A 25187-nucleotide genomic window follows, 5' to 3' on the forward strand; every position below is an offset into this window, starting at 1 on the left:
TTATAGATCTTGGATACCAGCCCTTTCTCTGTAATGTCTTTTGCAAATGTCTTATCCCATTCCATGGGTTGCCTCTTAGTTTTGATCACTGTTTCCTTTGCTATGCAAAAGCTTTTAATCTTGATGTAGTCCCAATATTTCATTTTTGTTTTTGTTTCCCTAGGCTGTGGAAATGTTTCTTGAAAGATGTCGCTGTGGCTGATGTTGAAGAGGTTACTGCCTATGTTCTTCTCTAGAATTTTGATGGATTCCTGTCTCATGTTGAGGTCTTTAATCCATTTTGAGTTTATCTTTGTATATGGTGTAAAAGAATGGGCCAGTTTCATTCTTCTGTATGTAGCTGTCCAATTTTCCTAGCACTGTTTATTGAAGACATTGTCTTTTTTTCTATTGGATATTCTTTCCTATTTGTTAAAGACTAGTTGACCATAGAGTTCAATGTCCATTTCTGGGCTCTCTGTTCTGTTCCATTGATCTATGTGTCTGTTTTTGTGCCAGTAAAATGTTGTCTTGATGACCACAGCTTTGTAATAAAGCTTGAAGTCAGGCATTGTGATGCCCCCAGGTTTGGTTTTCTTTTTCAGCATTCCCCTGACAATTTGGGGTCTTTTCTGGTTCCATACAAATTTTAGGATTGTTTGTTCAAGCTCTGTTAAAAATGTCAATGGTATTTTAATAAGAATTGTATAGATTGCTCTGGGCAGCATAGACATTTAACAATGTTTATTCCATGACATTGGAATGTTTTTCCAACTCTTTGTGTCTTCCTCAATTTATTTCCTAAGTGTTTCATAGCTTCTAGAGTATAGATAATTTACCTCTTTGGTTAGGTTTATTCCTGGGTATCTTATGGTTTTTGCTGGTATTGTAAATTCAGTCAATTCCTGAATTTCCCTTTCTGCAGTTACACTGTTAGTGTATATAAATGCAACTGATTTATGTGCATTATGTGCATTGATTTTTGTATCCTAACACATTGCTGAATTGCTGTATGAGTGTTAGTAATTTGAGGGTGGAGTCTTTTGGGTTTTCCACATATTGACTTCTTCTTTGCCAATTTGAATGCCTTTTATTTCTCTTTGTTGTGCGATTGCTGGTGCTAGGACTTCTACAGCTATGTTGAATAATCGTGGTGAAAGTGAGCATGCCTGTCATGTTCTTGACTTTAAGGGAAAATGTCTCACTTTTTCCCCATTGAGAATGATATTTGCTGTGGGCTTTACATAGATAGCATTTATGATATTGAGTAATTCCTTCTATCCCTATACTTTGAAGAGCTTTAATCAACAAAGTATGCTGCATTTTGTCAAATGCTTTTTCTGCATCAAAAGAATCATATGGTTCTTGTCTCTTTTGTTAATATGATCTATCACATTGATTAATTTGTGAAAGTTAAACCAACCTTGCATCCCAGAAATAAACCCCAACTAGTTGTGGTGAATAATGTTTTTAATATATTTTTGGATCCTATTGGTTAGGATCATGTTGAGAATTATTGCAACCATATTCATCAAGGATATTGGTCTTTAATTTTCATTTTTACTGGGGTCTTTTTCTGGTTTTGGGATCAAGGTAATTCTGGCCTCATAGAATGAGTTTGAAAGTTTTCCTTCCATTTCTATTTTTTGGAACACTTTTAATACAATAGGTATGATTTCTTCTTCAAATGTTTGGAAGAATTCCCCTTGGAAGCAATCTGGCCCTGGACTCTTGTTTTTTGGAAGGTTTTTGATTACTGTTTTAATTTCCTTGCTGGCTATTGGTCTGTTCAGATTTCCTATTTCTTCCTGTTTCAGTCTTGGTAGTGTGTAAATTTCCAGGAATGCATCCATTTCTTTCAGATTGCCTAGTTTGTTGGCATATAGCTGCTGGCAAAATGTTCTAACAATTGACTCTTTGCTATTAGTCATGATCTCTCCCCTTTCATTTATGATTTTAAGTTTGGTCCATTCTTTTTTCTATTGAGTAACTCTGGCCAGCAGTTTATCTTATTAATTCTTTCAAAGAAACAGCTTCTAGTTTTGTTGATCTGCTCTACTATTTTTCTGGTTTCTTTTTCATTGATTTCTGCCCTAATCTTTATTATTTCTTTTCTCCTGCTTGATTTATGCTTTATTTGCTGTTCTTTCTCCGGGTCCTTTAGGGGTAAGGTTAGCATGTGCACTTGGGATTTTTCTAATTTTTTGAGAGAGGCTTGCATGGCTATGTTCTTACTTCACTCCTAGGACCACCTTTGCAGTATCCCATAGGTTTTGAACTGATGTGTTTTCATTTTCATTGGTTTCAGTGAATTCTTTAAGTTTTTTTAATCTCCTGGTTGACCCATCCTTTATCATGATGCTCTTTAACCTTCAAGTGTTTGAGTTCCTTCCAAAATTGTCCCTGTGTTTGAGTTCCAGTTTCAAAGCATTGTGGTTTGAAAATATGCAGGGAACAATCTCAGTCTTTTGGTATCAGTTGAGACCTGATTTGTGAACCAGCATGATTTTTGACCTCCTATGTGGTCTATTCTGGAGAATGTTCCATGTGAAATTGGGGAGAATATGTATTCTGTTGTTTTAGGATGGAATGTTCTGTATATATCTACAAAGTCAATCTGTGCCAAGGTATCATTCAAAGCTGTTATTTCTTTGTTGATCTTTTGCTTGGATGACCTATCTATTGCTGAGTGGAGTTTTGAAGTCTCCTACTATTCATGTAGTATCAATATGTTTCTTTATTTTGGTAACCAGTTGGCTTATGTAAGTGGCTGCTCCCATGTTGGAGGCATAGATATTTGTGATTATTAGATTTTCTTGTTGGATAGACTGTTTAGGTATGATATAATGTCACTCTACCTCTCTTACTGCTGTCTTTAGTTCAAAATCTAATTTGTCTGATATGAGGATTGCTACCCCAGCTTCTTTTGATGTCCATTGGGCCAGTAAATGGTTCTCCATATCCTCATTTTCAATCTGGTGGTGTCTTCAGGTTCAAATGAGTCTCCTGTAGAAAGCATAGGGATGGGTCCTGCTTTTTTTTTTTTTTTTTTCCAACCTGAAACCTTGTTTCTTTTGATGGGAACATTCAGCCCATTCATATTGAGATTAACTATTGAAATATATGAATTTATTGCCATCAAATTATCTGCAAAGTCCCTGTAACTATTGATTGTCTCTGTTAATTCCTGTAATATATTACTCTTTGGGTCTTTCTTCATTTATAGAATCCCTCCTAATATTTCCTGCAGGGCTGACTTGGTGGTAACATACTCTTTCAGTTTTTGCCTGTCCTGGAAGTTCTTTATCTCTCCATTCACTCTGATTGACATCCTCTTGGGTAAAGTATTCTTGATTGTATGTTTTTCTCCTTAGTAACCTGAATATGCCTTGGAAGCCCTTCCTGGCTTGCCAGGTCTCTGTGTATAGGTCGGATTTTATTCTTATATTCCTCCCTCTGTAAGAAATTGATTTCCCCTAGCCACTCTCAGGATAGCTTCCTTTGCTCTATGACTTGTAAGCTTCAATATTACATGTCAGGGTATTGATCTATTTTTATCAATTTGGGGAGAGGTCTTCTCTGCCTCTTCTACATGGATGATTTTTCCTTCCCCAGATTAGGGAATGTCCCAGTTATGTTTGTTCATATATACCTTCTAGTCTTCTCTCTCCACCTCTTCAGGAATCCCAATAATTCTGACACTGGAACTTTTCATGGCATCTTTGATCTAAGTCCATTTTCATGGGTTGCTAGCTGCCTATTTATATCTTCTTTAGATTCCTTCCTTTCTATCAACTTTTCTAGATCACTAACTCATTCTTCTGCCTTATTTACCCTGGCTGTGAGAGTATCTAGTTTAGACTACATCTCATTCATAGTATATTTAAGTTAGGCTTGCCTAGATCTCTTCTCTGCCTTTAGAGATCCTATACTGTCAATAATGATTTTTTCAAGCCTAGCTATTTACTTCATGATTGCTACCCTGAATTCTGTCTCTGGCTTATTGCTTATATCCACATCCATTAGCTCTGTGACTGGGGAGATTGTCTCTGATTCTTTTTTTTGTTGAGATTTCCTCGTCCTAGTCATTCTGTGGAGGGATGATTGAGCAAATGAAAAGAGTAAAAAATATCAACCATCACTGAAGCAAATGCACCCTAGAAAAAACCTGAAGTGGTTAAAAGCTACCAGAGATACACAACCAAAGGAAAGATGATCTGAAACAATTAAAAATGGGGTCTGAAAAAATGGTGGAGTAGTAGGGGTTCCTATTTCTACCTGTCTCCTGAATTATGCTGATTATCTGCCAGACCACTCTGAATACCCATGAAATCAGCCCGAGATGTAAGACAATATATCAGTATCTATACCAACAGAATATCTCTTGCAGCCAGTTTCAAATTATGAAGTAGGGACTCACAATTCTGCAGGCAGATATTGGAAGTTAAACACAAAGGGGAGGGAAGTGCCATAAGCGCTGGTGCTGGGAAGGTAAAATAAGACAGGAGCACAAAAATGTCCTGCACTGGGGCCTGGGTACAGACTTGCAGACTGGTAGTCATGGAGAAAGGACTTTAGGACAGCCGACCAGGCTGAAACCTGGATCTGAAAGGGTGTGTATGTGAACTGGGGGTGGCTGGCAGTTTTAGAAATACAAAAGACAGAGACATGCCTGGACCTGGAAGTGAAGGCTGGGAGTGCTGCTGTGGGGTACATAATGTAGGTAGCTGCAGTTTTTAGCAGCACAGAGAAAAACAGAGCCACTGTGACCTGGAGGGCTTTCTGGAGAAGTCTGTGATCTCTCTGTTCTGAGACAGAAGTTTGGACACAGTCATTTCTGCTCTGACTCTTGGAAGAGACACAGAAATCTGCCAGGGAAAGGTGTCAGAGAACAAAAGCCCCCTTAAACCAGTGTTCACTGAGCCCATCCTTCACCACAGGGTGCAAGGCCATTGTGCCCAAACAGGGTTGCTTGAGTAACATCTCGGCAGGCCCCTCCCCCCAGAAGACAGGCTGAAAGAACAAGAGACCAAGAACCTCAAAGTCCCTATAGAAAGGTGTATCTTGCTTGGATTGTGGTCAAGAGTTTGGACTCTATACATTCCCTCAATCACCTCTCACCAAAATGACTAGGAGAAGGAACCTCCAACAGAAGAAAAATTCAGAGATTGTGACCTCTGCCACAGAACTAATAGATATGGATATAAGCAAGATGTCAGAAACAGAATTCAGGGTAACAGTTATGCAGACAATAGCTAGGTTGGAGAAAACCATTAGTGGCAAGATAGATTCTCTAAAGGCAGAAATGAGAGCCGATCTGGCAGAATTCAAAAATGTTATGAATAAGATCCAATCTAACCTAGATACTCTAACATCTAGGGTAAGTGAGGCAGAAGACTGAATTCGTGATCTAGAAGACATACTGATAGAAAAGAAGAATCAGGAGGAGGCCTGGAACAAACAGCTTAGAAGCCATGAACGCAGAATTGGAGAAATAAGTGAAGCTATGAAACATTCCAATGTCAGAATTATTGGGATCCCTGAGGGGATGGAGAGAAAAAGAGAGGGTCAAAAGATATAGTTGAGCAAATCCTACCTGAGAATTTCCCTAATCTGGGGAATGGAACAACTGTTCATGTCCTAGAGGCAAAGAGGACACCCCCCAAGATCGACGAGGGTTGATCTTCAGAAAGACCTTCAGACATGCAATTGTGAAATTTGTGAATCATAAATTCAGGGAAAATATCTTAAGGGCATCCTGGGGGAAGAGATACCTTTTGTACAAAGGGAGGAACATCAGAATAACATCAGACCTGTCCATAGAAACCTGGCAAGCCAGAAAGGGCTGGCAAGACGTATTCAGGGCACTAAATGAGAAGAACATGGAACCAAGAATACTTTATGTGGCAAGGCTGTCATTTAGAATGGATTGAGAGATAAAGAGTTTTCAAGGCCACCAAAGAGTGAAAGAATATGTGACCACCAAGCCAGCCCTGTAAGAAATTTTAAGAGGGGTTCTATAAAAGATGAAAGATGCTAAGAGTGATATAGCACCAAAATTTACAGAGACAAACTATAGAAACAAGGACCTCATAGGCAACATGATGACAATAAATACATGTATTTCTTTTTTTTTTTCATTTTTTTATTTTATTTCCTTTCAGTGTTCCAGAATTTATTTTTTGTGCACCACACATATCTTTCAATAATCAGTTGAATGGTCTAAATGGCCCCATAAAATGGCACAAGGTTGCAGATTGGATAAAAAAGCTGGACCCATCCATATGCTGTCTACGAGAGACTCATTTTGAACCTAAAGATACATCCAGACTGAAAGTGAAGGAATGGAGAACAATCTTTCATGCCAACTGACCTCAGAAGGTGGGGTAGAAATTTTCATATAAGATAAATCAGATTTTAAGGTAAAGATTGTAGTCAGAGATACAGAAGGACACTACATCATTCTTAAAGGGTCTATCCAACCAGGAGATTTAAAATTTGTAAATACCTATGCCCCCCATGGGAGCAGCCAACTACATAAACCAACTGTTAATCAAAATAAAGAGACATAGTGATAAGAATATATTAATTATAGGGGATCTTTATATGCCACTCTCAGCATTAGACAGATCATCTAAGCAGAAAATCAACAAAGAACAAGGGCTTTGCATGACATACTGGACCAGATGGACCTCATAGATATATACAGAACATTCCACCCTAAAAAAACAGAATAGTCATTCATTTTTTGTAATTATTTTTATTAACATATAATGTATTATTTGGCCCAGGGGTACAGGTCTCTGAATCATCAGGTTTACACATTTCACAGCACCCACAATAGCACATCCCTCCCCAATGTCCATAACCCAACCACCCTATCCCTACCCTCACATCCCCCAGCCACCCTCAGTTTGTTTTGTGAGATTAGGAGTCTATTTTTGTTTGCTTCCCTCCCAATCCCACCTTGTTTCATTTTTTCATTCAATACCCCCACAACCCCCACCCTGCCTCTCAAATTCCTCATATCAGAGAGATCATATGATAGTTATCTTTCTCTGATTGACTTATAGAATAATCATTCTTCTTGAGGACAAATGGAGCTTTCTCCAGAATAGACCATATACTGGGTCACAAATCAGGTCTCAACTGATACCAGAAGATTGAGATTATTTCCTGCATAGTCTCAAACCATAGTAATTCGCAACTGGAACTCAATCACAAGAAAACATTTGGAGGAAATTCAAACACTTGAAAGCTAAAGACCATCCTGCTCAAGAATGTTTGGCTCAGCCAGGAAATGAAAGAAGAACTTAAAAATTCATAGAAACCAATGAGAATGAAAACACATCAATCCAAAACCTATGGGATATGGAAAAGACAGTACTAAATGGAAAATACATGGCCATCCAAGCCTAACTCAAAAAAATAGAAAAATCCTGAGTACATCAACTCTCTTCACACCTTAAAGAACTTAAGAGTCAACAACAAATTAAGCCTACCCCATGCACAAAAAAGGAAATTATTAAGATTAGAGATCAGTGAGTTATAAAGCAGAGATACAATAAAATACCTCAACAAAACTAGAAACTGATTCTTTGAAAGAATTAAGAGTATTGATAAACCACTGGCCAGACTTATCCAAAAGAAAAGTAAAAGGACTCAAATTAATAAAATTATGAATGAAAAGGGAGAGATCATGACTAACACCAAGGAAATAGAAATAATCATCAGAAATTATTATCAACGGCTATATGCCAATAAGTTAAGCAATGTAGAAGAAATGGATGCATTCCTGGAAACCTATAAACTTCCAAGAACGAATCAGGAAGAAATTGACAACCTGAATAGACCAATATCTAGTAATGAGATTGAAGCAGTTATCAAAAACCTCCCCAAAACAAGAGTCCAGGACCTGAAGGATTCCCTGGGGAATTCTACCAAACATTCAAAGAAAAAGTAATACCTATTCTCCTGAAGCTGTTACAAAAAAATAGAAACAGAAGGAAAACTTCCAGACTCTTTCTATGAGGCCAGCATCACCTTGATCCCCAAACCAGGAAAAGACCCTATCAAAAAGAATTTCAAACCAATATCCCTGATAAATATGGATGCCAAGATTCTCAACAAGATCCTAGCTAATAAGATCCAAAAGTACATTAAAAAGATTATCCACCATGACCAGGTGGGATTCATCCCTGGGGTGCAAGTGTGGTTCAACATATGCAAATCAATCAATGTGATAGAACAAATCAATAAGGGAAGAAAGAAAAAACACATGGTCCCTCTCAATGGATGCAGAAAAAGCATTTGACAAAATACAGCATCCTTTCCTGAATAAAACTCTTCAGAACATAGGGAACATTCCTCAACTTCATAGAATCCATCTATACAAAACCCACAGCAAATATCATTCTCAATGGGGAAAAGCTGAGAGCCTTTCCCTTAAGATCAGGAACATGATAAGGATGCCCACTCTTGCACTATTCAACATAATATTAGAAGTCCTAGCATCAGCAGTCAGACAACAAAAAGAAATAAAAGGTTTTCAAATTGGCAAAGAGGAAGTCAAACTCTCTCTCTTCTCAGATGACATGATATGTTATTTGGAAAACCCAAAGGACTCCACCCCCAAACTACTAAAACTCTTATAGCAATTCAGTAATGTGGCAGGATACAAAATCAATGCACAGAAATCAGTTGCTTTCTTATACACTAACAATGAAACTATAGAAAGGAAAATTAGAGAATTGATTCCATTTTCATAAGCACCAAAAACCATAAGACACCCAGGAATAAACCTAACCAAAGAGGTAAAGGATCTATACTTGAGGAACTACAGAACACTCAGGAAAGAAATTGAATATGACACAAAAAGACGGAAAAACACTCCATGCTCATACATCAGAAGAATAAGCATTGTTAAAATGTCTACACTGCCCAGAGCAATCTCTACTTTCAAGGCCATCCCGATCAAAATTCCACTGGCATTTTTCAAAGTGCTGGAACAAACAATTCTAAAACTTGCATAGATCCAGAAAAGACCCTGAATTGCCAAGGAAATGTTAAAAAAGAAAAACAAAGCTGGGGGCATCACATTTCCTGATTTCAAGCTTTACTACAAAGTTGTGATCACCAAGACAGCATGGTACTGGTACAAAACAGACACACAGACCAGCGGGACAGAGTAGAGAACCCAGATATGGACCCTCAACTCTATGGTCAAAGAGTCTTCGACAAAGCAGGAAACAATACCAAGTGGAAAAAAAGACAGTCTCTTCAATAGATGATGCTGGGAAAATTGGACAGCTATGAATAGAAGAATGAAACTTGACCATTCTCTTACACCATACACAAAGATAAACTCAAAATGGCATTGAGCTTACTTAAGATTCTCTCTCTCTCTGCAGTTCCCCCTTCCCACTCTTAAAAAAAAAAAAGTGCAACTGCATTGTAATGAGATACATGAATAAAGACAAAAAGACCCATTGGGAGATGATGGTAACCTGAAATAAAGATACTACAATAGAAACATAAAGTTCGCAAATTAGAAAGATTAGAAACAGAAACTGCTACTACCCTTAGGTTAAGGCAACAAAAAGAGGAAATGGAGATTTATCTCAGTGCTCAGAATCACCTGGCAGAAATTGGAACAGTAACAGGTACTTTCAGTGGAGGCCAGGGTCATGAAGACCTACTGCCAGAGATACCACTAAAGAAGATAAAAGGCAGAGAAATCTGGCTCCTCCCTTCTTCTCACTATCCAAACTCAATTAGATGAGTCCACAAGGAAGCCAGCTGACAGAGGAGCCTGAGAAATTGGCACACTGGAGTCAACAAACAAAGCAAAGCAAGGCAATGTCAATTAATGAATCCAACAGTAAATAAGTCCAAGACTGGCACAGAGTCCTAATACTGTATTAATATCTTAGCTGCATGTAAGAGAAGTACAGGGGAAAAGAGAGAAGGAAAGAGAAGACATCCAAAAAAAAGAAAAAAACACATGAGGAAGAAGCAAGACCTTTCAATTTCAAAAAAAAAAAAAAAAAGACTTTTCAACTTTTTCACTTTTCAGAACAGAAACGGCCTGAGTGTACCCATACATAAACTGAAATCTTTCTGCACCCAATCAGTCAAGAATATGACACATCCCATTAAAATGTGTGGCTTACTACAGCAGTGATTTTCAAACAAGAGGGATAGAGGTGGACATATCAGGAAATTCAGAGGGCATTTGTAGTTTGAACTATATCCCCAATATGGATACATGCTCCTACACTCCCCCCCACCTCGACACACACACGTACTACTCAGAATCACTATTCTAGAATTCAGAGTATGAGGTCAATACCTTGCCTTTTTATTGCTAACATTTCCCTTATTGAAGAGATCAGTATCAGAAAAACCCTGCCTGTACTTTTGCAGAGCCCTTTTGTTATACCAAGATATTTTCCTTCCAGGAGAAATTACTCTAAGAAAATGGGATGGGACATCACTGCCAGAAACAGAAAAGGAAAATAAAGTGATAAGTGGTCAACTAGAAGAGCATATTCCAGACATGGAAGTGGATAGGCACCGAAATATCCTAAAGGATATGAGATTTCCCAGTAATTCAAAAAGGGCAATATCCATGGGGGGAAAAGTTTGAATTTGGGGACATGACACATCATGAGGGAATTAAGTGCCAAATTACAATGGAACAGTCCAGTAAAAATTATATATATATATATATATATATATATATTTTTTTTTTTTTTTTTTTTTTGCTTTCCCCTCACCTCCAAATCAGAACCATCCTGCATGAAGTAGAGGCAGTCATATAATCAGGGAAGGAAGGTAGAAGGAGGAAGATAAGGAAATAGGAAAAAAGCCATCCACACATACCCTTCTCTTTATTACCACTTCTCACTCCATGCTTCTAATTATGAGTCAGAGTGATGAAAGATTAAAAATATAATAGACTAGGTTGATCTTTTTAATACCTAAAATTAGACTGTTTATTAGTTCCTTAGAGTGACAAGAAAAGCAATGAGATCTGCTCAAGATATAATCTGTAAGCAGAAAATGGATGTTCTACAGAGCTCAGGTCAAAAGTAGTAATGGGACTAAAATGCAGAGGAAAATAAAAGAGCTCAAAGAAATCTCACTCAATCTAACAAAGATTGTTAACCTAACAAAGATGAAGAAAACTAATGAATCATTGAACACTGCATCAAGGACTAATTATGTACTATATAGGAGATAACTGAACACAATAATTTAAAAAAAAACTCTTTGTGATTAAAAAAAGAAAAGTAGGGGAAAAAACCTAGATATTGCTAAATAAGAAAACACAAAATAAGATATAGGAATGTTTAAATATAATCATAATAATAGGTAATGTAAATGCCATTATTAAATGACAAATGCTCTCAATGTGGAGTTGTAATTTTTTTTTAAGATTTTATTTATTTATTAGAAAGATAGGGTGAGAAAGAGCACAAGAGTCAGGTGAGGGCAGAGGGAGAAGCAGACTCCTCACTCACTGATCAGAAAGCCTGACTTGAGGGGAGAGGGGCTCAATCCCAGTACTCTGGGATCATGACCTAAGCTGAAGGCAGATGCCCAACCAACTACAAATACCCTGGTGTCCCTCAAAGTGGAATTGTTAAATCAAGGTATATGTTTATTAATAAGAGATAAACTCCAAATAAAAGTTGCAAAATATAGAAAAAAAAACAGGGAAAGTTTATTTTAAAATGAAAATAAATACAACAATATTAATATCAGACAAAAAAAATCTTAAGGAAAAACTATTAGATATAGGGTAGGAGCTGACACTGATGCCAGGGGACCTGGCATCTTATTATTATCTTATTACTCTTTAGATAGGATGGAGGTTTAAAGGAAGCCAGGATAATACATGGAATTCTGACCAAGTCCATCTGACAATGGGTCCAAATAGTTCATTGACCTACCATGTGACACATTTACCCATTCCCTGGGTAAATATTGGGTTGGAATACTCAACATTTGACAGAAACCTTATATTGTATCCCATTCCAATAAAAATGCAATACAGGAATTGGTGGTCTTTTTGAATATTGGAGGCCATATTATATATATATATATATATACATATATATATATATATATGTATATATATAACAATTTGAAATATTGCCTTTATCAAATTATAAAGAGATTTAAAAGGCACAGTTTTTTAAAAGTTTTTAATTGCGATTAGTTAGCATACAGTGTTATATAGGTGTATAATATAGTGATTTCAACACTTCCATGCATCACCTGGTGCTCAACACAAGTGTACTGCTTAATCGCCATCATCTATTTTTTATTTTATTTTATTTATTTATTTGTCAGAGAGAGCCAGAGAGCACAAGCACAAGCAGGGGAAGCAGCAGGCGGAGGGAAAAGCAGGCTCCCAGCTGAGTAGGGAGCCAGATGTGGGACTCCATCCCAAAACTTTGGGATGATGATCTGAGGCGAAGGCAGAGGCTTAAAGAACTGAGTCACCAAAGTGTCCCTCCCTATCACCTATTTAACCCATCTCCCCGCCCAACTCCATTCTGGTAACTAGCAGTTTATTTTCTATAGTCAAGACTCTGTTTCTTGGTTTGCCTCTCTCTCTCTCTTTTTGTTTCTTTGCTCATTTATTGTTTCTTACATTCCACATATGAGTGATATATATGCTATATGTCTTTCTCTGACGGTCTTACTTCACTTAGCATAATACTCCCTTAACTCCATCTATGTCATTACAAATGGTAAGATTTAATTCTTTTTTATTACTGAATATATATACATGCCACATCTTCTTTGCATCTTCTTCATCCATTCATCTATCAGTGGACACTTGAGCTATTTCTATGATTAGCTGCTATAAACATCAGGGTGCATGCACCCCTTTGAACTAGCGTTTTTATATTTTGGGGGGTAAATACTTAGTAGCACAATTGTTGGACCATAAAGTAGTTCTACTTTTAACTTCTTGAGGAACCTCCATTCTTGTTTCCAGAGTGGCTGCACCAGTTTGTACTCACCCCAACAGTGCAAGAGGAGTTCCTCTTTCTCCACATCCTCGCTACCACCTGCTGTTTCTTGTGTTGTTGATTTTAGCTACTCTGACAGGTGTGAGGTGATATCTCATAATACTTTTGATTTTCATTTCCCTGATGAGCAGTGATGTTGAGCATCTTTTCCTGTGCCAGCTGTCTGTCTTCTGTGGAAAAATGTCTATTCATGTCTTCTGCTCATATTGTAATTGGATCATTCATTTTTTGGGTGTTGAGTTTTATGAGCTCTTTATGTATTTTGGATACTAACCCTTTATTGGAGATGTCATTTATAAATATCTTCTCCCATTCAGTAGGTTACCTTTTAGTTTTGGTGATTGTTTCCTTCTCTGTGATGAAGCTTTTTATTTGTTTGTTTATTTATTTATATCATTTTTTACAGAAGGGAGAAAGATGGGGGAAGGGGAGAGGGAGAGAAAGAATCTTAAAGAGGGCTTAATCTCACAACCCTGAAATCATGACCTGAGCTAAAATCAAGAGTTGGACACTTAAACCATGGAGCCACCCAGGCACCCCAAAGCCTTTTATTTTGATGCAGTCCCAATAGTTTATTTTTGTATTTGTTCCCCTCATCTCAGGATACATATCTAGAAAGAAGTTGCTACAGCCAATGTCAAAGTGATTACTGCCTATATTCTTTTCTAGGATTTTTATGTTTTAGGTCTCATATTTATGTCTTTTATCCACTTTGAAATTCATTTTGTGTATGGTGTAAGGAAGTCGTCCAGTTCCATTCTTTTGCATGTAGCTGTCCAGTTTTCCCAACACGATTTATAGAATACTATTCTTTGCCCATTGCATATTGTTTTCCTGCTTTGCTGAAGATTAATTGACCATATAGATGTAGGTTTGTTTCTGGGTTTTCTACTGTGTTCCTTTAATCTGTGTGTCTATTTTTGTGGCAGTGCTATCCTGTTTTGGTCACTTTGTAATATAACTTGAAATCCAGAATTGTGATGCCTCCAGCTTTGCTTTTCTTTTTCAACATTGCTTTGGTCATTTGGGATCTTGTATGGTCCCATACAAATTTTAAGATTGTTTGTTCTAGCTCTGTGAAAAATGATGGTGGTATTTTGAAAGAGAATGCATTAAATGTGAGGTTGCTTTGGGTAGTGTAGACATTTTAACAATATTTGTTCTTTCAAGCCATGGGCTTGGACTGTCTTTCCATTTCTTCATGCCATCTTCAATTTCTTTCACTAATGTTTTATAGTTTTTAGAGTAGAGGTCTCTTACCTCTTTGATTAGGATTGTTCTCAGGTAATTTATGGGTTTTGGTGCAATTATAAATGGGGTTGATTCCCAGATTCTCTTTCTGCTGCTTCATTATTGGTATAAAGAAATACAACGGATTTCTGTATGTTGATTTTATATCCTGTGACTTTACTGAATTCATGTATTAGTTATAGCAGTTTTTTGGTGGAATCTTTCATGTTTTCTATATATAGTATCATGTCATCTGCAGATAGTGAAAGTTTAAATCCTTCTTTGTTGATTTATATGTATTTTATTTCTTTTTGTTGGCTGACTGATGAAGCTAGGGCTTTCAGTAATATGTTAAATAACAACAGTAAGAGTGGATATCCCGGTTTTTTTCCTGACCATAAATGAAAAGCTCTCAGTTTTTCCCATTGAGAATGATGTTTGCTGTGGGTTTTTCGTATATGGCCTTTATGATGTTGAGTCATATTTGTTCTAAACCTACTTTGTTGAGGGTTTTTATCATGAATGGATTTTGTACTTTGTCAAATGTTTTTTTTTGCATCTATTAAAATGATCATACGGTTCTTATACTTTCTTTTATTAATGTAATGTATCACATCAATTGGTTTGTGAATTCTGAATCACCCTTGCAACCCAGGAATAAATCCCACTTGGTCTTGGTGAACAATTTTTTAAATGTCTGATTGGATTCGTTTTGCTAGTATTTTATTGAGGTTTTTTGCCTTTGTGTTTCTCAGAGATATTAGTCTTTAGTTGTCTTTTTTTTAGTGCTGTCTTTATTTTGTTTTGGGTGCCTCATAGAATGAATTTTGAAGTTTCTTTTCCTTTTCTATTTCTCAGAATAATTTGAGAAAAATAGGTATTAATTCTTCTTAACTACCCTACTATCTAGCAATTATACTGCTATATACTTACCCAAAGAATACAAAAATAGTATTTCAGTGGGATATGTACACCCTGGTGTTTATAGTAGCAGTATTTACTGCTTTCCAAATCATGGAAACAGCCCTAGTCTCCGTGTATTGATGAGTGTTTAAAGAAGATGTGATATCTAGGGACACTTAGGTGGCTCAGTCAGTTAAGCATCTGCCTTCAACTTAGGTAATGCTCTCCAGTGTCCTGGGGTTGAGTACCACATCAGGGGCCTTGCTCAGAGGGCAGCCTGCTTCTCCCTCTGCCTGCTGTTCCCTCTGCTTGTGCCCTCTCTCTCTCTCTTTCTCTGACAAATGAATAAATAAACTCTTTTTTAGGGGCACCTGGCTGGTCCAGTGGGTTAAGCCTCTGCCTTCAGCACAGGTCATTCATGATCTTAGGGTTCTGGGATCAAGCCCCTCATTGGGCTCTCTGCTCAGCAGGGAGCCGGCTCCCCACTCTCTCTTTGCCTGCCTCTCTGCCTACTTGTGATATCTCTCTCTGTGTGTGTCAAATAACTGAATAGAATCTTTTAAAAAATAAGTAAAATAGTTTTTAAAAAGACGTGTTATCTATATGTATATGTATGTGTATATGCAGACATAATGGAATGTTACTGAGCCATAAAAAAGAATTAAATCTTGCGTTTTGGAACAACATGGATGAAGCTAGAGAGTACTGTGCTAAGTGAAATAAATCAGAGAAAGACAAATACCATATGATTTCATACATATGTGGAATTTATGAAAAAAAAAAAAAAGCAAAGGTACAAAAAAAAAAAAAGAGGCAAACCAAAGACTAGCTCTTAACTATAGAGTACAAACTGGTGGTTATCAGAATAGAGGTTGGGGTGGGGGAATGTGTTAAGTAGGTGATGGGTATTAAGGAGTGCACTTGTTGTTGTCATGAGCACCAGATGTTGCATGGTAGTGTTAATCAGTACATTATACACCTGAAACTACTATTACACTGTATATTAACTAACTGGAATTCAAATAAAAACTTAAAAAAAAAACATAGGCTATTATTTTCACTTTACAAAGGAAATAAAGAAATGTTATATACATGTTGAAGTTCATAATTCTAGTAAATGATGAAACTAGGATTTGCATCAGGCAATTAGATTTAAAACCCATGCTCTTCATCTGTACACTATATTTCCTTCATCTGTACTAGTGGAATGCAAGTTACAGAACAATATATACAATATGATTCCATCATGTGTTGAGTGTATACTATGTGCCAGGCAATTTTTTAATACTTCACATACATTAATGTAACCATAATAGCATTTCTGTAAAATATTGTAATTTCCATTTCACCTATGATAAAACAGGCTCAGAGAAGTTAGGTAGGATGGCTTATATTACACAGTTGTAAGTAGTATAATCTGGGTTTGAACCCAGGCAGTCTCGCTTCAAAGGGTGTTTACTTGTGCCTACTTCAGCAGCATATACACTAAAATTGGAACAATACAGAGAAGATTACCATGGCCCCTGTGCAAGGATGACATGCAAATTCATGAAGTATTCCATATTTTTTTTAAAAAAAGCAGTCTTTTTACTTAACTTCCTATTATAAGTGACTTTTTTCTCTTATTACTAACTTAATAAATGTCATTATGTTTGTGAAAAAATGATACAGATCAAACTGTTAATAGCAGTTTCCTCTGGGAGGAGGGTTGCAGAGAGAAGGTGAAGATGTAATTTTACATTTTTATAAAACAAAAAACAGCCTTGAAAAGATTTAGGGTAAAATTTTAACATGAGACCTGAAGGTCCATGTGGTATTTTTTTCCTGTTTATTTCTTCAGTTTCTATTTCTCCAACTTGCTCCCAAAGCCCCAATTACTACATTTCTTCATGACTGTTCCTTCTATCTAAAATTTCTTCATATAATTTCCTGGCATACTATACATCTTTCAGTTTTCTGATTAGCTTTCACTGCTTCAGGGATACCTGCCTTGACCCATCTAGACTGGTTTAGATTTCTCTACATTGCATTTACCTCACCTTATCAATTATCACTCTAAGTAACCTGAAGGTAAATGTTTCGTCTTATTCATACTGATGTGCTTGTTCCCAAACATCATGCAAGCAGTCTGACACTTATCATCAATAATAATTATCATTTTCTGAACCACTGACATATCAGTTCATGTGCCAAATACTGTTACATATTCAACTCATTTATTCCTCACCATGATACTGTCAGGTAGGAATCACCATACACACTCTAATGATTGAGAAAATGACATTCAGAAAGAAGCAATTTGCCAAAGATCCAAAATTATTCAGTTGTGGAGCCATGGAATCCAAATTTGCCTCACACAAAAGCAGGTGCTGAGGATTTTTAGTCCTTCACTGTCAATTTCCACTGCTCATTTTTGGCAAATCCAAAAAATCCTGTAAATATTATTGTTATCTTTAACTACTTGAAAATAAAGGCTAGAATAATGAGCTATGAATGTATTGAAGAGGAAATGGACATTAAAGCATAAGGTCATCTTTTTACATGGGATAGAGGGAGGAAGTGCTAAGACAGTCAGCCACTATTGCACCCACTATTACATAAACCAAAATGTCAACTCCCAGAAGGAAGGCACTCTGTCCTCGAAAACGGAGGGGCACAGGAGAGGGAAAGGAGGCACTTCCCTGGACTAAGAAAAAATGCATCAAAAGTTGCTTTAGGGGCGCCTGGGTGGCTCAGTGGGTTAAAGCCTCTGCCTTCGGCTTGGTCATGATCCCAGGGTTCTGGGATCGAGCCCTGCATCGGGCTCTCTGCTCAGCAGGGAGCCTGCTTCCTCCTGCCTCTCTCTCTGCCTGCCTCTCTGCCTACTTGTGATCTCTATCTGTCAAATAAAATAAATAAAATCTTTAAAAAAAAAAAGTTGCTTTGGTGGTCCCTTCCTGTCCAAGTAAGCACTGGTACCATTTACTCTGTCCTTACAAACTTAGGCAATACAAGTTTTACTTTTTCTGTTTCTTTACTCATCACGATGTATTTTGGTCATTTTGTTCCTCAGGTTTGCAGCTGCTGTTACCAGACATAAAACCAAATGCTTACCACCATTCCCATGCAGGGAGATGGGAGAAGCAGTAAGAACATGGAGTCCATTAGTTCTCCATCTAGTCCTCCCTAGCGCCTAGCAGATGAGGAGAGAAAAGATACCTTAATAAGAGTTTAACACCCCAGAGTTCTTCCCCTCCCCGCAGGACAGCAGTCACCAGGCAGCAATGTTCCTGCGCCACAAGAGCACTAGTTTCACAGCCAATCCCAAGTATTCAGGCCAATGGCCCTTAGCAACAGCCTTGAAAAAGGGCAGGGCCAGGCTTTGGGCCTTTGCATAGCTCTGCCTGAAGCAGTAGTGAAGTGACAGACTCTGAGTTACTTCTCCAAAGTAATCTTGTAGTGGAAATAATGAGCTCCATTAAAGTCTATTATACCAGCGTGTCTGGATCCAGGGAGGTGAGTGGAAAGAAAAGGGCCTCAGAGGGCAAAAAAACAAGACTAGAGTGAAGACACTCTAGTTGGGGATTTCAGGATTGTGCTAATACAATACCATCCCCTCCTTGCCTTTCACACTTCAGCTCCCTCCTCTCTAGGTTTTCAAGGATGGAAGGTGCAGGGGAGAACAAGGAAGGTGCTTATTGTCCTCACCCAGATTGTGCTCCAAGAACTAACCGGTCTGGGAGGTTTCTGGGTCCTGAGCTCAGCTAATGTAAGTATTTCCAATACACCTGCAGTTGTTTTAAATGGAAGAGATAAAGAACCCTGTTCTTTAAGATGTTTAGGATGGGAGATGGAAGAGATAAAGGACACTGTTTAGGATAGGAGAGAGAAATGTCATTGAGTAAATGGCCAAAATCCTCAAGGAAGCCTGGATAACCCCAGAAAAACAAACTGGTAATTTCTAAGAAGAACATATATTTGCATAGATCGGGCATGTCTTAGACTACAGATGAATTATTTTGGCCACGTAGGAAATATTGTACAACAGTGGTTTCCAACATTGTGAGCCACATATGTAATCCTAAATTTTCTAGTAGTGACTTAAAAATAGATGAGATTAATTTTAATATATTTTATTTAACACAAAATATACAAAATGTTATCATGCAACATATATAAAAAGAGATGTTGCATTATTATTTTCATATTAAGTCCTCAAAATCCAGTATGTATATTGTACTTACAGAGAATTTTATTTTGGACTAGCCACACTTCAGGTGCTCAATACTCACATGTGGCTGGCTAATGGTTATCACATTAGGCAGCTTAACTATAGAACGACCATTATATGGCTAAGAACATCATTCTGCCAAGGTTTTTGAGAAGCACAAAAACTGAAGAATTTGAAATTGATTATGAATGGTTAACATTCATCCCACTCCTGTGTGTCAAGACACCATGATAGGTGCAAGGAGCAGTGAAATTTGATCTCAGCCTAGAAAGAGTACATTGCTTTTGCAGAAAGCTTTATCAACTTGATTAGGGATTTCACCCAGATACTAAGAAACAACAATAATAAGAAGCACTTTTAAAAAGAAAATTTTGAGTCTTTTGACTATTTTTTAACATTGTGATTTATGTTATCAGATACAGTACTAAAAGTCTGTAAGAGAGAATAGTTTGGAATCAATAAGGACCACAATGGATGAAACAGAAGATTCACCCAATTGTCGGTCTGTGTTTCTCAAACTGTAACATAAAAATAATCTGGAGGGCTTGTTAAAATATTCCTGGGAATCATTCCCAGATACTGTAGTTTCAGAGTGGGATAAAGCTGATGTTGCTGGTCTAACGAACCACATTCAGACTACTACTGGTCTACGTAACTGTACTCTTAATGATGTTCCTCTGAAAATTTTTTGGAAAAACACTATAAAAATGTGACAAATCCATGCACCATGCTTTTGCATTTTAAAAACTAATGAGCCTCAGAAAGTAGAAATGTTGCATAATAGAATTTCAGAAACCTCTCATCGATCAGTTGCAAATAGACAGGGTTTTCTAACCATGACTGGATTATATTTTCAAGTCATCAAACAAAAAGCTTTCTGCCATGCCCTTTTGCAGAAATCATACTTGAATAAGCTGGGGTTTGTACTTGTCAAATTGCTTTCAGATATGTTTTCTCATTCTAGTATCAGAGATTTTGTGTGACAAAATTGCCTAAGATTATCATGTGAAAAATGTAGAAAACTCAAATTTTAAGATTTATGTTAGTTATTAACAAAAAATTGCAGTTATAAAATATGCTTAAAAGATAACCAATTATTACAATTTTACTTTAGCAGTAGTGTTTCAGAGGAAAAGACAATGTGAGGATATTACTACAAATATTACAGTTCATCTGAGAGGATATAGGAAGAACTGATGACTTTCATTCACTTACATTATTTATAAATCTTAATTGTCTGATATATTTTATTTTCTTAGTCTGTGGATTTTATCTCTGTACTTAGGCATTGTCTCTGATTATGGTTAGAACATGTAGTATGTTCCTTCAAAGGTATAAACCTGGTATCATGTCCATTTCCTACACAGAGCTACCATAGGTATTAGGATAAATTAATGTAGTAATGAGTTGAAAAGTGTGCTTCAACTGTTAGCAGAATGTCATACCACTTCGTGTACAGTATGAAATCAATATAGCAAATATTTATAGCCCATTAGAGATTTTTAGTTCCTACTGAAAACTTACTATATTTCTTCATATACACATTAAACATATTTACATATTACATATATACTAAATATGTGTGTATGTGTTTATCAAAAGAAAATTACCTAATTTTTGCTCCTCAAAGAAACATCACAGCATTAAAAGCTATTCCTCTTCCATAGCATAATGAATGGGCAAAATAAAACATAAACCATTTGGAGCAGTTAATTAACATCATTCTATCTCTCCCTATTTTTGCCTATGTAGGTGAAGCAGAGACAGGAAGAAGTTACCGGAATTTTAGATATTTACCAAATAAAGTATGAATTAATAGATATTTCTGTCAGTTTGAAAGTACTTCAAGAAATGAGGATGAAAGTTTCCACTTGTGGAATAAGAGTAAATGTCCATTTTTATTTTGTTTTCATTTCATGTCTTAAGGTCATATACATGGGGAAACAATACATTTATGGGTTGTGAGGGCCAGGTTTCTTCATTTATACAATAACTTAATTATGTTCCTGAAGATAAGGCAATGTGTGCTTCATTATGAAAAAAAATATAAAAGGAAAGAATATCATGCTATGTGTTTTGAGATACACAGTATTGTTCATCATACATTATAGTATGAAATGACTGATATCAAGGGGAATTTTCTTTATCTAACTTAGTTGGCAGATGTTTGCAAAGGCCCAGACAAGATAATTAACAAACTTACCCAGACACCTGAGTTTAATGATTTCATAAGTGGAAATAATAGCACTGATATTACAAGTTAATCTTAATTCCTTTTAGGATCTTGAAATGTTTCACAAGGCAAAGGAGAACAAAGAGATTCTGAAATTCCTCAAGATGGAATGAATGTGCAGTGATGATACAAAAGGTGTTTACTGAGATGGATCTGCATATACTTCCATATACATTGGTTATTTTTAATTGTAAAAATTGAAGTATTTCATTAAAGTTAATTGATATCTAGATTAACTTGCAATCATTAACACAGGGGCTCTTACAATTTCAATTTTGCATTAAAATCATTTCCCTTTTACAGAGTGAACATTTTACAAAGCTGTGTAAAAAATTATTAAATTTCTATCAAGATCAAACTTTTCTTTTAAGTCACTTAGTAGCTGTCAATTTATAGGCATGAAATAGACTTACAGTGCAATTTTCAAATAACTTTCAGCTTTATTTTTAAATGTTTCTCAGTACATTTTTAAGAAGTTTACATACTGTATTGGGGCTGTTTATAGCTTTTATTTATTTATTTTTAGAGAAAGAAAGGGGGAGCACCAATGGGCAGAGGCAGAGGGAGAGAGAATCTTAAGCATACTCCATGCTGAGTGTGGAACCTGACATGGGACTCAATCTCACAACTCTGAGATCATGACCAGAGCTGAAATCAATTGTCAGAAGCTTAACTGAATGAGCCACCCAGGAGCCTGTACTGGAGCTATTTTTAAAAAGAAGAAAAAAAAAAAAAAGGCAGATCATTGGGCCCCATTCCGATTCTTCCTAAATGGAAATTGGGGAGAGAATAGGAATTTGTATTTTAACAGACTCCTCAGGTAATTTTTTTGTTTTGTACACTAAAGTCTGGGAACTGATATTAAAGAATAACAACTTTAGGTCACTCCTCTCTTTACCTCTACCTTTGACCTAAAATTGTAGTCTTCTTCCAAATTTGTTTCTCTATCTGTGGTTTCTATCTTGTTGCATTGCACCTCCATCCACTCAAACTCCAAGACAGAAACCTGAGAATCATCCATATCACCCACTCCCTCACTCTCATATGCAATCTATTACCAAACCCTACATGAGTCTTAACACCCCAGTTACCCCACAATTCTCTAGCTCTCCAGCTATTTACGTTTGTTCATAGCCTCATCAGTCTTGCCTGTACTATTGCAGGTACTACCTGTACTATCCCTGCTTCTAGTTTTATTATTCTGATATTTGCCCACTGCTGCTAAATCAGTGCTTTTCAACATTTACTGAACTTTGTAAGGATCTGAGGGACTTGAAAAACCATCATTTCTGGATTCTTTCTTTCTTTCTTTCTTTTTCTTTCTTTCTTTCTTTCTTTCTCTCCTTTCTTTTACTATTTCATTTTTTATTTAAATTTTGATTAGTTAATATCGAGTGCAACACTGGTTTCTGGAGTAGAATTCAGTGATTCATCAGTTATGCACAATGCCTAAAGCTCATTACAAAAAGTGCCTTCTTTAATAGCCATCACCCATCTAGCCTATTCCCCACCCACCTCCTTCCATCAACTCTGTTTTCTGTCTGTTATTAAAAGTCACTTATGGCTTTTTCCCTCTCTTTTTTTTCCCCCTTTAACCATGTGTTCATCTATCTTCTTACTTAAATTCCATGTATAGTGAGATCATATGGTATTTGTCTTTTTTGACTGATGTATTTCACTTAGCATTATACTCTAGCTCCATCCCTGTCTTTGTAAATGGCAAGATATCATTATTATTTATGGCTGAATAATATTCCACTGTATGTACCACATCTTCTTTATCCATTCATCAGTCAATGGACATTTGGGATCTTTCTATAATTTGACTATTGTTAATAACACTGCTATAAACATCAGGCTGAATATGTACCCCTTTTAGTATTTTCATATTAGTATTTTCATATACTTTGGATAAATACATTGTAGTGCAATTGCTGGATCATAGGGTAGTTCTATAATTTTTGAGGCTCCTCCACACTATTTTCCAGAGTGGCTGCACCAGTTTACATTTCCACCAACAGTACAAGAGAGTTCCATTTTCATCACATCCTCACCGAAACTTGTTGTTTCTTGTGTTGTTCATTATAGCCATTCTGACAGGTGGTAGGTGGTATTTCATCATGGTTTGATTTGTATTTCCTTAATGATGACTGATGCTGAGAATCTTGACATGTGTCTCTATACCATTTAGATGTCTTGGAGAAGTGTCTATTCATGTATTCTGTCCATTTTTCAACTGAATGATTTTTTTTCAGGTGTTGAATTTGAGAAGTTCTTTACAGATTTTGGATACTAACCCTTTATCAGATACATCATTTGCAAATATCTTGCTCCATTATGTAGGCTGCCTTTTAGTTTCACTTATTGTTTCCTTCACTATGCAGAACCTTTTATCTTGGTGAAATCCCAGTTGTTCATTTTTGCTTTTGTTCCCCTTGCCTTGGGAGAAAAATCTAGTAAGAAGTTGCTTTGGCCGATGTGGAAGAGGTTATAACCTATGTTTCCCACTAGTATTCTGATGGTTTCCTGTCTCACAATTAGGTCTTTAATCCATTTTGAATTAATTTTGTTTATGGTGTAAGAAAGAGGCCCAATTTTATTCTTTTGCACGTTGCTGTCCAAGTTTCCCAACACTATTTGTTGAATAGACTCTCTTGTTTTTCCATTGGATATTCATTGCTGTTTTGTCAAAAATTAGTTGACCAGATATTTGTGGGTCCACTTCTGGGTCCTCTATTAAATTCCATTCATCTATGCCACTGCCATACTGTTTTGATAACTTCAGCTTTGTTTTATAGTTTGAAATCTGGAATTGTGATGCCTCCTATTTTTTTCTTTTTCAGAATTGCTTTGGCTATTCAGGTTATTTTGTGGTTCCATACAAATTTTAAGATTGTTCTAGCCCTATGGAAAATGCTGGTGCTATTTTGATAGGTATTGCATTGAATATGTAGATTAGTTTGGATAGTACAGACATTTTAATAATGTTTGTTCTTCCAATCCATGACCATGGAATGCTTTTCCATTTCTTTGTGTCCTTTTCAGTTTCTTTCAGAAGTGTTCTATAGTTCTCTGAGTGCAGATCTTTTATCTCTTTGGTTAGGTTTATTTTTAGGTATCTTATGGTTTTTGGTGTAATTGCAAATGAATCCAATTTCTTGATATATTTTTTTGCTGCTTTACTATTGGCGTATTGATTGGAGTAACAGATTTCTGTACATTGATTTTTATAACCTACAACTTTGCTAGATTTATGTATTATTTCTAGCAATTTTTTGGTGAAGTCTTTCAGATTTTCTACATAGATAATTATGTCATCTGCAGAGTGAAAGTTTGACTTCTTCCTTGCCAATTTGGATGACTTTTATTTCTTTTTGTTGTCTGATTTCTGAGGCTAAGACTTCTTTTAAACAATAATGGTGAAACTGAATTTCCCTTTCATGTTCATGACCATAGCATAAATGCTCTCATTTTTTTCTCCATTGAGGATGATAATAGTTGTGGGTCTTTCATAATGCCTTTATGATGTTAAGGTATGCTCCATCTACCCCAGTCTGGTGAGGGTTTTTATCAAGAAAAGATG

The 25187-nt window shown here is 36.4% G+C and overlaps 1 protein-coding gene across 1 annotated transcript; it reads left to right on the forward strand.

The window, feature by feature from the left end:
* Positions 1-18608: 18608 nt before the first annotated feature.
* Positions 18609-21717, forward strand: LOC111160894 (SH3 domain-binding glutamic acid-rich-like protein 3). Its single transcript, XM_022524289.1, has 3 exons — positions 18609-18656; positions 21124-21255; positions 21652-21717. Exons 1-3 carry the CDS (start codon positions 18609-18611, stop codon positions 21715-21717), a joined length of 246 nt encoding a protein of 81 aa, XP_022379997.1.
* Positions 21718-25187: the final 3470 nt, after the last annotated feature.

The sequence above is a fragment of the Enhydra lutris genome, unplaced genomic scaffold (assembly GCF_002288905.1).
Source record: "Enhydra lutris kenyoni isolate GAN:26980312 unplaced genomic scaffold, ASM228890v2 scaffoldscaffold79, whole genome shotgun sequence".
Taxonomy (NCBI): domain Eukaryota; kingdom Metazoa; phylum Chordata; class Mammalia; order Carnivora; family Mustelidae; genus Enhydra; species Enhydra lutris.